The sequence below is a fragment of the Telmatherina bonti genome (genome assembly GCF_933228915.1).
Source record: "Telmatherina bonti genome assembly, chromosome: 5".
Classification (NCBI taxonomy): Eukaryota; Metazoa; Chordata; class Actinopteri; order Atheriniformes; family Telmatherinidae; genus Telmatherina; species Telmatherina bonti.
The window spans coordinates 15260725-15278358 of record NC_136623.1 but is presented as its reverse complement, the minus strand read 5'-3'; the positions used below and the strand labels follow the sequence as shown (position 1 = coordinate 15278358).

Genomic DNA, 17634 nt, shown 5'->3' with positions numbered 1-17634 from the left:
ATAAGAAAAAACATTTAAACCAATGGATCCTCAATAGATTATTTTCTTATTTTTCTTTCTTATGTTTCTTTTTTTTTTTTTTTGTCATTTACTGCTGAAAAGCTACGTAATGGTGAAAGTAGGTTTTCACTTTTACGTGGAGCTTATGAAGGCACCACTGAGCCAACCGGACACGTTGCTTGAAGGTGGCGTTAAAACGAAAGTTAACTTTTTCGACCTGGCATTTTAAGCGTTTCTCATAATAAGGAGTTTGGATAAAAATAAAAACGGACGGGGAAGATAGTAGCTATGGCGCACTATAAAGTAAGTGTGTTTTATTATTTTTATGTCGACAATGTTTTATGTAATAGGGTTGTTAAGTTAATATTTACAAGCTGGCAGCTGTAAAGAGTCAGAAATTGAACTGACCACATGTGAATGCTCACATTTTCCTTCATGGGGATAAAACGCTGTAAATGTTTGTTTTAGCGCCCATAAGATTTCATACTACTAAACTAAAGCTAATACTACTTTTCTAAATACGTTTTTGTGCTACAATTCAAGTTATTTAATTACTGAAAATGATTCATTTGGGAGATGGTAAGTGTATACGGCTTGACAGCTTTAAATGTGTTTAATTGCTCATAACATGGTTTTTTGTTTTGGGTTTTTTTTCTTTTATACAGGCCACAGACTCTAAGAGAGAGCAGTTTCGAAGATATTTGGAAAAAGCTGGAGTTATGGACAGCCTCACCAGCGGTATGATGCCTTTTTTTCTAATGTAGTTTGTTGCGTTTTCTAAACAAACTGTCCTCTTACTCTTCATATTTTAAATCTACTTTGAATTGTTTGGTACATGAAATGTGCTTTACAGATAAACTTATTTTGTCTTGCTGTTCTAATAAGTTTATTTCAAGGCTTTTGCGGGCCTTCATAATGTCCTGATAACCTAATTTGGATCAGGTGTGTTGGTGGGAAACCTGCCAAACGAGAAAAGCACGAAATTTTAAGTGAATGATGCCCAGATGACTCAAGTGATGCAAATTGCATCATGAATATTTATTATTTATTTCATTTATTTATTATTTGTGATGTGCTGAACGTCACTACATATTTAAATGTCCATAACAGCATTTACAATCTTCAAAAATGTAATATCTTGTAAATAAGGTTGTTTTTGTTTTTTTTTGGGTTTTTTTTTTTTTTTTTGGTCTTCTTACTTAAAACCGTTTTTCCAAAAAGGTAGGTAGATGGAGAAAGCACAAATTCAATCCCTAGATGGCTGGATGAGGTATTTTCAGCCACTGAATATGGGGTGTTTCCTTAATCGTTTGAGCCACCCAGTTTTTGCTCATGATTGAACAGAACCAAGGCGTCTTTGCTTCCATCTGCTCATAACTTTCACAACCTCTTTCTGTAAAAATGAAATGTCAGTATTTTTTTAAAAGAAATATAGCATTTATATATTAAGAGCCACTGTAAAATAAAAGTACAGTACAAGAACTTTTCCTTATGAATACTGTAAAATGTGGAGTCTTGTCATTTACATCAGGAAGCCCTTTAATATTTTTGCTTTTTGTAATTTCCAGTTTTTGTCTCTCTGTATGAACAACCAGAGAAGCCCACCAATGCTCTGGAGTATCCTTCTGAACACACCTTCCCTGTACATCCTATAAAAAAATGAAATAAATGTCCAGATATTCCTTTGCAGAGACCTTTAACCGACTCCCTCCAGATATGTCCAGCAGCACCTTGGCAATGTCAGTCAGACTTCCGCAGATACCGAGGCGCTGCAGCAGGAAGTAATCGACCTGAGGCAGAGGTGTGCACGCCTGACAGAAGAAAATAAAGACCTCAAAGCAAGGGTAATTTTTTGTTTTTTTAATTCTTGCAAAACTAGTTTTTGTTGTTTTTGATGACATGTTGGTGAAATTTATTTATTCCAAGAGTACAGTGGATCAAAGGTCAGTGTGGTTTGTTTACTAATTTTGTCCACAAGGGTGCAGTAGTTTTCTATTGGAAATATTCTGACACAGGATACATTTCCTTATTAGATATTCCTGTTGAGGTTTTTTTCTAGTTTTGCACAGCAAAACGGATTATTTGGATATCCTAAAGAGCAGCGTCTGCCATTGGGAGTAACTGTAATATCTGAAGGAGAAGATTACATAAAATGTACTTTGGTTAAGTTGAAAAGTTGAAATGATAGTATTTAAGCATTCTGGCATTTCAGAGTTAGTTTTGTATAGAATGATTTGTCGTGAGAATTGAAGTATATGGTCTACTAGGGATGTGAAGTTTTGATTCAGTTATTTGGGGTGACAATTTGATCCAGAATCAATACTCGATTCAGACAGATTTTTGATTCATAATCATTACACATAAGTAACAAAAGGTGCTAGTTTCCCTAGTAACGTCATTCTTCTATAAGCTAGAAAGAATGGAGAAATCTTTAAGGTTGATTCGATTTAAATTGCAACATGTACAAAACTTTTTGTTCAACATTTTTCTTAATTTCAATTAGGAAAAACAACACAGTAGCCAGACCATCATTCTGCTGCTATAGTGCCCATGAAGAAAAGTAAAAAGATCAATAAAAATGACCAAAAAATTCATAATGGATTATTTTTATTTGAAAAAACAATTATTTAAACAAAAATATATATCTTAAAATTGTGAAGCAAAATAACCTGATTTTTTTTATTTTATTTTTCTCTTATTTGATTCCCCACCCCCATGGTCTACCATATGACAGATGTGTTAAAGTTTTCATTGTTTTATTTTTTATTCTTGGTTGGTACTGGCATTTAAACTGGGATGTTCCACAGCCTTAAAGCCTATTTTAAACTGTAATGTCTTCTTTTATTATTATTAAGAAGTAATCCTCAAGGACACTTTCTCTGTCTCTAGCTGCAGCAGTATGAACCTGCATCAGAAGAAGGAAGCACGGCTAACTAGAGTTTCAACAGCATTTCACATTTAAAAACATGTTATTTGTTTAAATACTGCTGTCAGGTCACATTTAAGAGCAAAACAACACTGTAAGTGAAAGCCTGGACTTTTATCTGCTCATGCTGTCTTTTTGTTTAATTATTTTTTTCACTTCTAACAATCTAACTTATTTTGTACAGGTTTGTACATATTTCTGTCTTGTTCATTCAGTTTTTTGTAAACTACGTTGGGTCTGAAGAGATGAGACATCTGGTAACACTGTTGATTTTATTTTTCTGTTCTAGATGTAAACACACACTCTGCTTTCAGTGTGTGTAACAGAGATGCTCTTATACTTTATTCACATCAGACTCTTGAAAATAAACAGTTGTACAAGCTAAATTATGTGTGTGTGTTTGTTGCAGGTAAATTGAAGCCTGATCCAGTCTTTCACTGTTTTTTCAATATTGAAATTGGGAGGGGAGGAGGGTTACTGCAGTACTACCTGCTGTTTCAAATGCATATCTCATGTTTATTAATTCTGCCAAAACATACTTTTATCATTGGAAATTAAACTTTAGTCACCTATGATGCAACTCAGATTAAATGAAGCAGTGAACAGGACAAAATCATCTATTTCTATGTGATTGTTGTGAATTGCTCCATGGTCCAAATCAATGTTGAGCTGTTATGAGAAGGAAATATGTAATTGGAAAACCCAATCACAGCTCAAAGAAGAGTTAAAATGATTACAAAATGGCTAAAAGTCATTTGTAGAAGTTTGTCATATTTGACCCAATACCAAGATTAATGATCCATGTGTTGGTATAAATTGTAACTTTGGTTTATTGTATTTCACCTCATATTTGGAAGAAAATAAATATTTGCAATATAAAACATTTTAATTTAAAAAGGTAAAAAACAAATGCACATACAAAGTTAAATGATTTTAAAACATGCTATCATTATTGTATATGTATTACTGGTGTGTATAAGTAAAAGGAAAAAAAGGGGGGGGGGGGGGGGGGGGTCTTGATCTCAGTTAAGATTTCTATTAAATTCATTAACAAAGTCAGCATCTATAAATGATTAAATTAGATTTTCAAGTCTGGAGCTCTTCTGCTTGTGTTACTTGCCAGGGATGCTTGGCAGTTGGAGGAGGGCGGTCTTGAGTTGTGCATGGATCCTAAGCTGGAGTCATCCAGTGATTCAGGGGTGCAGGGCCGGCCATGATGTTGTGCAACTGGTTTTGATGACATTTGGCTGCAAGGAGGTCCACTTCTAGATTTTTTGCCTCCATATGAATCTGTGTCGGAGCTCCTACTCTCCAGCACTGTTGAGCACTTGGATGAGCCATGAGCCCCCCATGGCCCCTTTGAAACGCTTACTGGCAGGCTGGGGAAGGAGGAAGCATGAGCTGCCTTCTCTGGGCATTTTGGAGGTTCTGGACTCTCTCTCTGGCTGCTGTCATCCTCCTCACTGTGGTGAGGAAGATGAAAAAAGCTCTCAGACTTCTGCTTTGAATTAGTGGGAGAGTCGCAGGGCATGATAGTTGTTGAGATGTTATGACACTCTTGGGGCTTTTGAGCTGAACATATGGAATCTTCCACATCCTGTTGAGCCATGTGGCCCTGAAGAGGTAGAAAAGTTAATGATTTCATAAGGTTGGGGTACATATTTGGACCCTGCCCACCCATCAAGAGGTTAAAGTCACTGCGCGCAGATGCAATCGTCGGCTTTCGGGATGTATTAGTGCATATTTGTGCAACAGATTCCTTTTTGCACTCATTGGCATTGTAAGGATCAAGCTGATCCCCTTCATCTCTTGTATGAGCATAGAAATCCAAGATGGCCTTTTTAATCTTTTTGTACCCCAGATGGAGGATTTCCAAGACGCTGAGGAAGAGGGAGAGGGCGGCAATGCTTTGCATGAACACCATGAAGACACTTTTTTCAGTCGGTCTGGAGACATAACAGTCTACAGCATTGGGACAAGGTTCTCGCTCACATTTGAAGAGAGGGGAGAGGTGAAATCCATAAAGGAGGTACTGACCTGCCATGAAGGTCACTTCAACAACAGAGCGGATGATGATGTGTGCCACGTAAGTACGCAGCAGAGAGCCCCTCAGAGGAGCTTTGTTGAGCTTTCCATGATCAAGCAGTTTCATTTCCCGCTCAATCTTCTTCCTGGCTACTGCCAGCTCCATGTCGACTAACTCCAGCTCCCTCCACAGCAGAGCTTTCTTCTTCTGCCGTGCCTTCTCCAGCGCTCGCAGCCTGTAAAGAGCGTGGCCCATGTAAACCAGCGATGGCGAGGACACACATATGACCTGCAGCACCCAGTAGCGGATGAGGGAGATTGGAAAGGCAAGGTCATAGCACACATTCCTGCATCCAGGCTGGTCAGTGTTACAGATGAAGTCCACTTGCTCGTCGTTCCACACATCCTCAGCTGCCACTCCGAGCACCAGCATACGGAAGATAAACAGGATGGTGAGCCAGATTTTCCCCACCATAGTGGAATGGATATGTACCTCCTCTAAAATCCCACCTAGAAAGTTCCAGTCTCCCATCTTCACTCTGCCATTGTGACTGAATGTAAAATAAGTAAATGAAATAGAGGATTAAGTATGAGCACAACAGAAAATAAGTAAATTAGACTTTGAATGGAGGATAAAGGCAACTTTTTAATGAGCTTTTAATAAAAAAAATTTAAAAAAATACACAGACATAGTAAAATGTCTGTCTTCTAAATCTTAACCCTTCCCCTCAGTAGCTCCATGTCATATTAGATTGACACCTCTGTGTAGCGTCATTTATTTACCTTGCAGCAGCATGAATGGACTGCCGATGGTGATTTAAATCCCCTCGGGTCATGCAGCCCCGTCACGGTCACAAAAAGTTTTAAAAATCGTTAATGTCCTCCACAAATCCCAGCACATCCCCTTAGCTTCAGTTGCTTTTTCTCCACTGCAGTGTCGCCAGAAACATCCAACTGATCAGGGAAAGTTGTCAACACTGTTGTAAACCCCAGAACGTCAATACTAACAGCTTCACCTCTGCTGTCAGACCACGGTTCGCAGCAGTGGGGCTGTGACTGCTTGTGGCGCCACAGCAGGAATCTTGTGAACATTATTAGCTATAGAAATAAATAAGCGCATCATAAACTACGCTAAAAGAAGCCATAATTACTTCAAATAAATATCCATACAACACAAAAAATTTTAACCAGCCAAACTTGTTGACAACATCAAAACTCATCCTGCACAACCAAAAACTAAGATATTCTAAGTACTAAACCACCATGAGTTTTCCCTGGTTCATCACTAACATTAAGTCAGAAATGAATTTTTATTTTAACCTTGTTCCTTAATTTATAATGTATGGAAGCCTAATTGCATAATATCTCATTTATATTTATTTTCTGAGCAACAAATACGAGCACTGTATCAAGTTTTGTTTTATTTTATCCAATTATGCTTTACCTAAATCAATCATTAAAGATAATAATTTGAATTGACTTCAAATTCAGCATGCAATTTAATTTTTTTAAATGTCATCCTCACAATTTCAATGTGAGGATGACACTTCAAAAATAACAATATCACAGTATTGCTATTTTTGGCCCTTTAATGTGGATTTTCCTCACATGCTCAGCACATGTTAAATGTACATGTGTATTTGCAGCAGGCACGTGATTTGTTCAGTAGTTCGAATCTGTTTTTTTATATGTACAGGCAAAGAGAAATAAATGCACGCAGACACGCAATATCAATACCAGTTATCCACACAGGCATGTTTTATCAATAGACTTCAATGGTAGTAATCAATGAGTCATCATGTCTGATTTCATACTCTGCTGCTTATTGCTGAGTGAAGTTAAGTTCTGGTGAATTTCACATTGTTTTATCTTGTGTAGAAGAAATAGAAGAGAATTGAGTAGCTGGTTTCCAACTTTGCAGTCCAGTTCAGTCTACTGTGAGCTGCTTTTTTTTAAATTGGTTTATTATCAGAGTTTAATCATGGTATGAGTGTTCATCAGATTCACAGATTAGCTACTGTATTGTTTTTTATAAAAGATGACGCTGTCCCTTATTTTAAATGAACAAATATATGATGGCATCTTCAACCCCAAGTCCATTACGATATGCAACTGGGCAACTGGTCTGTAGTGACTTGGTTCAGCTTGTTGTGTTTTTTAGGCACTGGAACAAGGCAAGAGGTTTTCCACAGCACCGGGACTCAGACTATTTTGTCTCAGACTGGTGTTGAAAAGTGTATATATATATATATATATATATATATATATATATATATATATATATATATATATATATATATATATATACATATATATACATATATATATATATATATATATATATATATATATATATATATACACGTGTATATATATATATATATATATATATATATATATATATATATATATATATATATATACACGTATATATATATATATATATATATATATATATATATATATATATATATATACACGTATATATATATATATATATATATATATACACGTATATATAAAATACACGTATATATATATATACACGTATATATAAAATACACGTATATATGTAGTAGTAGTCATAGATCCAGGTGGTTGTGGAGGTATCCACCTGGAATTTATGGAGCTTCTCACATAACAAAGCATAACAATATATATAAATAAATACACATATATATGTATACACACATATATAGATACACGCATATATACATGTACATACATATATATATATATATATATATATATACATATATATATATATATATATATAAATGAATACACATATATATATGTATACACACATATACAGATACACGCATATGTACATATACATATGTATGTATACACATATATAGATACACTCATATATACATATACATACATACATACATACATACATATATATATATATATATATATATATATATATATATATATATATATATATATATATATATATATATATGTGTGTGTATTAGTGTTAATTTAGGTTTATTTTGTTCTTCATTCATCCTTTGTTAAATGTAATGTCTTCTCCCCACTTGTTGTCTCATGATTGTCCTTTGTGCAGTACATTAAATCCTCCAGGGCTCTGCTTTGTTACTCATATATGCTACACTTTTTTTATTCTTCTACTTTTTAATCCTGTGTTGCCCCTACTGGGTTCTTGGTGTGCAGGAATAATTCTAATAATAATATCAAAATAATTCTAATAATTCACTTGGATTTAAGAGATTATTCACTGTGTTAATATTATTTATCAACCAATTATGTAGAAAAGTGTGTAATATATACGGGTTGTTCCACAAAAGAGTTTTGTGGGGAAACTACGTTGACGCTGCAGCAAAACTTGACAGCGGAGACCCATCCAATATGGCGGCGACGCTGGTTCACTCTCCAGCGCTCAATGAGGCGTCTACGTATATATGATGTCTATGGTACTCACACCTTAATCTAACCACGGTGGCTGGGAAGTGCAAAACAAATTAAAATTTCCAAAAATACATTTCAAAATTAAAAAACAAAATAACATTTTTAAAACCAATGCACAATATAAAAAGAAATTAAAATATAACAATTTCAATTTCAAAAATCAAGTTTACTTGGTTGTTGAAATTGGTGTTGAAAAGTATATATATATATATATATATATATATATATATATATATATATATATATATATAAAATACACGTATATATGTAGTAGTAGTCATAGATCCAGGTGGTTGTGGAGGTATCCACCTGGAATTTATGGAGCTTCTCACATAACAAAGCATAACAATATATATAAATAAATACACATATATATGTATACACACATATATAGATACACGTATATATACATATACATACATATATATATATATATATATATATATATATATATATATATATATATATATGTATTTTATTTTTTTTTTTACATTTTTAGGAAACAAATATACATTTTAGGGGAAAAAAATGAAAGAAAAAAAAAAAAATCCTATTTGAGGAAACAAATTTATATTCCAGGAAACACTTGTAAAAGAGCCGAGACAGTCTGCAGTTGGGTGAACACTTTTACAAATCCCAAAACAAGTTAACAAAAGGAAGCTTTACACGGAAAGGGATGGACCTAAATACCAGAAGTGGCATATTGGTAATGAAAACTATAAGGCCCACTATACAAATCCAGAAGCAGCGGTCTTTGAGAGACTTCTTGCTGTAAGAACTGAAGAAAACATAGTTGATGGTCATTCCAGCTGCAATTCCTCCAAAATGAGATACAAATGAAACCTAAGTGGAGGATTTATTTGTATATTTATTTAGTTAGTTTCAGATTTCTAAAGAATAATGAAAAACAATGTGATTACTTAAAGTTTGATTTTCGATTTTGAATTGAGTATTAATGATATACGGACCACACTGGGCTGCAGTCATAAAAATCTTACTGTAAAATCGTTGTAGTCGGTTATTGCTGAACAGCAGCAAATGTGTTTAAAAATCATCATTTCCCTGAAAACCTTCTTACATATCATGTGGTTTTGCATGTTTATAAACTCACCACCACTGCATTCATAGAATATCCTCCCATAAGGACATAGACACCTCCAGATGTTCCCACCAAGGCACTGAAAGGATCAGAGGGGGAACTGGCCAAAGAGCCTGAGAGACAAATTGTCAACAGCAATTATTTTTCTACCAAAACAAGGAAAACTTGTCTTCAAGACAAGTTCACATCACTTGTCTGAATGCCAAGCATTAACAAACACATTTGTCTGTTGATGCTGAGGAGGAAGAGTCAGATGGAGATGATCCTCAGCTGCAATAACACCAGCCATGTAGATCATCCCCACTTCAAATCCTTTGTGGACCAATTCCAACAGGATACCCAGCAGCAGCTGCATCAAACAACAGAAAGTCCAGACCATCAAGAAAACACTCCATCCATAAGATGCTTTATCTAAATGAAATTCCCAGAATAGCTTCTTGACTTTGATCTTTTCTTTCCTTGCAATAAAGGAACTGCTGAAAAACACAACTCAGACTTCTTTCAATGTAGAGAATAAGTGAGCTGTTCACCTCCTGTAGTTCCAAGAGAGACCAAATTTGAATCAACGACTTTTACAGCATCTAAAAACCCACAATGAAGAAGCTATCATAATGTAATTGAGGTGTTTAAGGGCCTCTCCGTGCTCACCCAGAGTGGACAAACATGTAGGACACAAAGTGTTTTGCTTCACACCTGCTGGCAGGCTTGTAGGTCAGAAGGCTGCTCCACATACTTTCATACTGGGTCACCCAGTACTTCTGAGGAGTATCAGACAAACACTGCCAACTGAAGAACAAAAAGTGAACACAAAATGTACGTCTAAGATGTTAAAATGCTTTAAAACTGTTGAAAATATGTAACAGAGGTAAAGCTAAATCCTAAACAGCTGTGAAAACAACAGCGGCAGGAAGGTATTAGATGTACAGATGTTGGGATACATGTCTCAGTTAAGAAAACCCCTCAAGTTGACTTAAAAGATCCCCCCAGTGTGACTGCACAGAGCAGCCTGCAGGTCTAAATGCTTAAGTCTATAACACCACGCTGAAAACAGGCTAGCTCATATTTTCTCGGCTCAATCCTCCCAGAAAATAATAAAGTATTCACATGCATTCAAATTCAATGTCACTGGACAAATGCGAGATGAAGAGCAAGAGTTGTTCTCTCCCAGCTACGGAAAGGCAAATGTTTACAGACAAAGTGAAGCCAAAGTCATTTAAATGAAGTCCTCTATGGCGAATGAGTCCACGGTATCCCCAATCCTTTTGGCATTTCAACTTGCCACTGATTTACGTACATCTACAAGATAAATTTCTTCACTTTAATCTAAATGTTAAAGGACACAAAGGCTTTCTGTTTTACACACTCAAACCACAGCATCTCCCTTCAGTGTTGGGATCAAATTTACTTGGTTCATCTTAAAGCCTCTGTGGACGAATCTGCCTGGAGTGAGGGCTTTAGGACATTCGGTGGAGGAGGCATTGATGCCAGACAAGATAGAAGGAGAAAAACAAACATTCAAGGCAGCATGACAACCTATCCGATGAGGGCTTTGGGAAATTTAGAAATGATTAAACACATATCAGATCTAGTCTTCTGTGTTTTGTCCGGAGTATCTGCTCTCTTAAATGCAATCACAGTAAATCTATAGAGTAATGATCACAGGGCCAAATGTAGGCTGCCTGTTTTAAAAACAGGTCACAAATCCATACGGACTGATCTACTGTTTCTATGTATGCATGACTTGCATGTGCAGAGTAGAACCTCCTCTGAAACACTGAGGATGAGGGCGATGATGGGGTCAGCAGCAGGGGTTACAATTCAGATATTCACTGTGTAATCCTTCAAGAAGCAACACCATCTCCCAGAACTTCCAAAATATTTCTTCTTGCTTGTATGCGGCTGCTCCGCTCCACTCCTCTAATCACTGTCCACATGGAGTAGCTTATTCTGCTCCAGGTCAAATACCTACTCCGTCGCTGTAGCAGTCCTGGATGTTCTGATGGACACCACGAGCTGGAACCTTTACCATCAGGAATGAAATCATATACTGCACTCTTTTAATCCTTACATGCATGGTGGCCCTGTAGCGGACACCTGTTTACAAGCTTCTTTTCTCACATATTCATGAATGAGGATGGTATTTCTGCAAATAAATCACTTCGGTGGATGTTACTGAGTCATCCAATATGTTTCCACTCACTGGAGATTAAATAAATACATAAAATGATTGAACATTATGTAATACGCAAGTTTGCCTTTGCGATAAATAGGAGAAGAAAATGATAGTTATATTTTATATTTTATTGTTATTATATATATTTTATATATATTTTATATTTAAATGAAGTAGCACACTATGGAAGCTTTAGACAGAAACGTGTATAAGTTTGTAATCCAGTGTGTTTGGAAGAAAACAAGTCAGCTGAAGAGGCACAAGTCCAATTTTAATCATGTTTATGTTCTTGTTTGTGTGTTTAGAAACACTACGGAATCATTTCAGCTTTTTTACAGTGTGATGTTCTGTTCATAAAGATATAAAGTTTCTTTGTAAAACTTTTTGGAGTTTTAGAAACTTTATAGACACCCTGGATATTAGCAGATTCTGCATCTACTTACTTTTGTTTGGCCTGAAGTTACATAATACTCATAATTTGTAAACAAACCACAAAAGTTTCCTCTGTGGATCGGTGGAGTGGATTGGGTACATTGATCCCTTTTCCCCTTTGACTTTCTATGTCTGTCATTAGTGTGATGAAAAAAGAATGAAAATCTTAGATTCACCTGGATGCATGCGTCGATAAATTAATCACATTTTTATTCAAATTAGATTTCAGTGAGAATGATGAAATAAAAGTCACAAGAAAAATACAAGAAAAACAATCAGTGATCAGATTATTTGAAACTATGCAGAGTTAAAGTATGACATACAAAAACACACACAAAGGTGGATTATATGAGGGAAAAAATAAAAACAAGAAATAGGAGTAAACCACTCCACCTAAGGCTTTTTCTCACTTCAGAATTCCCCTGATAAAAAGAAACATGTTCTAAAGTGCAAAAGGAAAATGAAAAATCTCTTCAAGAGGCTGTGTGCTGCTATGAGGCTGGAGAGAAGAAAATGTTGAAAATTACAGCAAAGCCTACAAAAACCCCAATACTAATCCAGAAGCGTGGGTCTTTGAAAAGGTTCTTGCTGTAAGCGCTGAAGAAAACGTAGCCGATGGACATTCCAGCCACAAGTCCTCCAAAATGAGCCACAAATGACACCTAAGTGGAGAAACGATGGAATCAAGGTCAGTCATGACGTCACGTAACAACAATCCTTCAACTGCTGGCAGGTAAAAGTGTTGGAACGTGTTTAACGCCCAAAGCCAGTTATCAGTACAGAAACAGGGGGGGTGCACCACCAAATACACTCAGTATGGATAAGGTCAGCCTCATCACTCCCATGCTCCTTCTTTTGGCTCTTCTCTGACTACTTACTTGGTAACCCTCATCTGTAGCTGCAAATCTTCTGTAGAAGATTCTGCGAATCCTAAATCTCCGCAGACTGGAAACAGATAAGTGTGTTAAATCTAACATCACTGACAGTCATTTCCACAGTGACAGAAATAACAGATGGGCGAAAAACACAAAGCTGAACTCACCAATTACCACAATGGTGACAATTCGAAACACTCCAAGGTGAGGCAGCATTTCTTTGAAATTCTGCAAAATCAAGATCTTACATATTAACAATTTTTGCTCAACATTCAGGATGTGAAAATAAAAAAAAATTGTTGTAATGTTAGCAGTTCAAGAAGAAATGAATGTTTCTTAATATTGACAAATGTTTAACATGATAATAACAAAGATCAAGAACGTGAATTGTTATTACAACCATCTTTTTACATTAGAAACCTCTGCAAGCAGCATGTCATTTGCACAACAGACCTAACGCTCCATTGGTGAGACGCGATGCTAACTATAAGTTCAGACAGCAAAACACTATCTGTTAATGTGAAACAGATCATTATACATTATACTTTTCATTTTCATTTGACTTTTTTCCCTCGATGTTGTTGGGGGGATTTGGACACACTGAGCTCTAGTGAATATATATATATATATATATATATATATATATATATATATATATATATATATATATAAGATTGTTGTAGTCAGTTATTACTGAACAGCAGCAGATGTGTTTTAAAGTCATCCTTTCTCTGGAACCGTTCTTACACATCATGTCATTTTGCATGTTTATAAACTCACCACCACTGCATTCATGAAATAGCCTCCTATCAGGGCATAGACACCCCCAGACGCTCCCACCAAGGCACTGAGAGGATCAAAAATGGAATTGGCCAAGGAGCCTGAGAGACAAATAGGCAACAGCAATTATTTTTTTAACAAAATAACGAAAAACTGATGAAGAGACAGATTGAGATCCTCCTCACCTGCAATGACACCAGCCATGTAAACCATTCCCACTTCAAATCCTTTGTGGACCAGTTCCAACGGGATACCCAGCAGCAGCTGCATCACTAAGTTGCCTGCAATGTGCTCCACACTAGAAAAGTGAGAGTGGGGTAACATGAATGTCAGTGACAGACTAATGTAATCCCAAAAGGAATAAACAGTGGATTCATTGGTTTTGTTCCCGTTCTGACCCCATTAAACACAGTCTTTATCAATTAAACACAGTCTTTATCTCGTCTTTATCAAGAAGAAATGTCTGGAAGTGCAACGCTTTGGCTTATTCATCTGATTTTAACCGTTTATGGACAACAGAAAGTCCACAGCACCAAGAAAAACACTCCATCTATATTCTGTGTCTGAATTCCCTGAATTTCTTGTTGATTGTGATCTTTTCTTCCCGCACAAGAAAACTGCTGAATAACACGACTCTGATCCACCAAGAAAACATCCTGTTAGGAGTTTGTAAGTCCGAGCTGATAACAGATGTGACGGCTGTTCTTGATGCTGGTTTTCCTGTGTTTTTGTTGCTTATGCACTCTTATATTTGTATAATGTGACTCACAGTTGCATCAACTCAATGTTACTTTATATTTAATATAAAATATAAGTAAACTGTTCACAACCTGCAGCTCACAATGGTGATGGTGTAAATGGGGCATTTAAACGCCCCCTCCGTGCTCACCCAGAGTGGACAAACATGTAGGACACAAAGCGCCACGCTTCATGCCTGCTCTCAGGCTTGTAGGTCAGAGGGCTGCTCCATAAGCTTTCATCCAGGGTCACCCAGTACTTCTTAGGCTTCCACACAGCGTAGTAGATAAACACCGCCAACTACAGAACAAAAGTTTCATTAATTTTACAGTTTTCTAACATCTTGGAAAATGATCCTCAATAAGATTATCTCAATTTACTGACAAGCACAATGTGATAAGAATTATGGATTAGCAGTGTGGTTTTAGAAGCAACAGATTAACATCACGAGTAATGAAGGACTTCAGAGAAAATACACGTTATCAACACAGAACTGTAAAAATGGCTGCAAAAACATAAAAGGTAGCAGATGTTTTCAGATGTTCATGTTCCCCTTAACACCACGATGGCAGTCAGTTAATAAAGGCTGTAACACACACAAAAAAAGTTATCTTTGGAACAGACAGGACTGAAAAAACACTATCCAGTGGTTTTAATTATCCCGTTACAAACGATTAGAAAGTGACATGTCTGTCAAACTCAACATCCATTTACCCCCTGCCCTCAGCCCTTCTGGGTCTGCCCCTCTTTATGCTAGAATGGCATTTGCAAAGGCAACGAAGCGTGAAGCTGCCACCTCCACCGCACGCAAAGCAGTGAAAATGGTCTTATTCATTTGTGTTACTTTAGTGACTTAAAAAATGTTTACACAAACATTTAGATATTTTGAGGCAAATTGCATATAAATTCCCCCCTAAGCATGAGGTAAAGGCGATTTTAAACACAACAGGAATATAATTACATGCATAAAGATTATTCAAACTGAAATGTATGATTTATGAAACACTACAAATAGTTGTAACTACATAAAAAAAAGATTAAAAGCTATGTCTGCCATTATCATTTTCAGTTTGGCTACATCTTCAAAACACAGGCTCTGCTTTTCTGCCTGGTAACATCTCAATCTGATGTAGCTGTCTGGCATTTATCCTAAAAATAATGAAGAAAGGACATTAAACTGAAGCCCTGAACTTTGAAACTGACATGTGGCATTAAGATGGTGGAGAACGGTCCGATCACGTCAACAATGACACTGATTCTGTGGGAGAAAAATGTAGCCACTCCAGACAGAGACTAAGGCTGATAGTGATCACATTCAAATATAACCAGAACTATATGAAAGAAGTCACCTTTCTTCTGGAGCTGCAGAGACATAAGAATTTCCCCACCGTGGGACAAATAAAGACTTGTCTTAAACTCCTCCAAAGCAGGTTATAAGTTCACCATGTTACCATGGCAATAAAAGCTACTTTGTGATACTAACTCTGACCTCAGGCTCAAAATGTTTGTTTTAGAATCATGAGACAAAAGTTTCCACTTTTTCTTGCTTTCTTTTTTGTTTCTCATCGTCCATTTCAAGCCTTACTGAGTGTTTAGTACAAATAATGCTAATTAAATGCAATCACTGTAAATCTATAAAGTAATGATCATGGAACCAAATATAGGCTATTTGGCCTGTTTTTAAATCAGGTCACAAGTCCATACTGACAGATCTACTGTGTGTGGGGGGGTGTGACTTGCACATGCAGAGCAGAACTACCTCTGCAATACTGATGAGGATGATGAAGATCGGAGGTGGGCAGCAGTTGGCACGTTCCAGATAAGTGCTGCGTAATCCATCAGGGAGCATCCATTTGGAAACCGACTGCTGGAACTTTGGATAAATTATCCTCCTATTTTTCCTTGGAGGTTCTTTCTCACTTCTCAGACATGGCTCCTCCATGTTTATAGCCTCCCCCATCGCTGTAGCAACCCTGTATGTCCAGATGAAAATATACTGATATGCAAGGTGGGACATTTTGTCAACAAGCAGCAGATATGGGATCATTCAGAATAATTTAGTCACAAACAAATGATGAAACCCTTAGAAACAAATATGTAAGCATTTGTTCACAAATTTCTCTTTAAGTAAAAAAAAAGAAATTACTAAACTATTTTTTTAATCATACATGCTAATAAATTCCAAAAATCCCCTAAAAATATATATATATTTTTGTTTGTTTTTGTTGTTTTTACATTTTGTTAAATGGCCAAATAAAAACCTCATTTTGCAAGAAGTGGACATTTCTTTTCTTATCATTTTTTAATTCAGTTGGGCTTCAAAGGCTTCAATGAGCATCATTTGTGTTTTGTTTTTTTGTGCCTTGTCCAGCATTTAAGCAAGCAGAATGATGGTCTGGATGCGGTGTTCTGCTGAGCAAGGGGAGCATTACTGGTATGATGATCCCCTTGATTTTCTGGATTCTTATTTTATTTCTCTATTTATTTTGTGTTATTGTAATACAGAGTTTCTACTGCTGGACCAGTGCAGAGAGAATAGAATAGAGACAGAAAGACAAAGGGAAAGAGAAAGAAAACACTTCATACGTATTCACCTATATAAACACATGTACAAAGACATACACACACATAGACACAAACAGGCCAATCTTAGATTCATGCTCCCCCTGCGGAGGATTAGACTATCGAGTGTCAAGAACCCCAAAAACTATCAGGTTAAATATGAATGAGAGACAAAGAAAACTAGCTGCTGTTAGTGAATAAACCTGTAGACGACTCAGTGACTGTGTCACATGCAGAACAAACAGAGTGGAACGTGTTCAGAGAAGAGTGATCATGTCAATGTGACCCCGCCCACACAAAGGCAAGAAGCAGGCCAGGAGGACCCTGAGGCTCAGATAGCCAGCAACCACCCCCAAGCACAGGCTCCAACCTCTCAACTCCAGAGTCAGCCATAAACCCACCCAGGAGGTGGCGGAGGAGAGCCCCAGCCAGAGTGCCCTGCAGTCAGGGAGAACAGGCCCCAGCGGGCCCAGACCGGCAAGAATCGGCCCCGTCGGGCACCGGCTGCCTAGGGCAGACAGAGCGTGGGCCCCATGACCCAAAGAGCCCAAAGGCAACCCCCCCACCCCCGCAGGCAGAGGGTCCA

The 17634-nt window shown here is 36.8% G+C and overlaps 3 protein-coding genes across 3 annotated transcripts; 1 reads left to right on the top strand and 2 right to left on the bottom strand.

The window, feature by feature from the left end:
* The first annotated feature begins 165 nt into the window (after positions 1-165).
* LOC306756241 (c-Myc-binding protein-like) lies at positions 166-3177 on the top strand. Its single transcript, XM_079240942.1, has 5 exons — positions 166-303; positions 666-738; positions 1569-1617; positions 1715-1844; positions 2890-3177. The coding sequence occupies exons 1-5, from the start codon at positions 289-291 to the stop codon at positions 2935-2937; spliced, it is 315 nt and encodes a 104-aa protein (XP_079097068.1). The 5' UTR covers positions 166-288; the 3' UTR covers positions 2938-3177.
* Positions 3178-4004: 827 nt separating this feature from the next.
* Positions 4005-5787, bottom strand: gja9a (gap junction protein alpha 9a; the record flags this gene model as incomplete). The annotated part of the gene is made up of 2 exons (XM_079241029.1): positions 4005-5502; positions 5735-5787. 2 exons carry the CDS (start codon positions 5785-5787, stop codon positions 4005-4007), a joined length of 1551 nt encoding a protein of 516 aa, XP_079097155.1.
* A 4345-nt stretch (positions 5788-10132) lies between these two features.
* On the bottom strand, positions 10133-16446 carry LOC306756302 (rhomboid-related protein 2-like; the record flags this gene model as incomplete). The annotated part of the gene is made up of 9 exons (XM_079241028.1): positions 10133-10274; positions 12504-12535; positions 12633-12755; positions 12972-13014; positions 13132-13196; positions 13749-13849; positions 13934-14046; positions 14638-14786; positions 16246-16446. 9 exons carry the CDS (start codon positions 16444-16446, stop codon positions 10133-10135), a joined length of 969 nt encoding a protein of 322 aa, XP_079097154.1.
* Positions 16447-17634: the final 1188 nt, after the last annotated feature.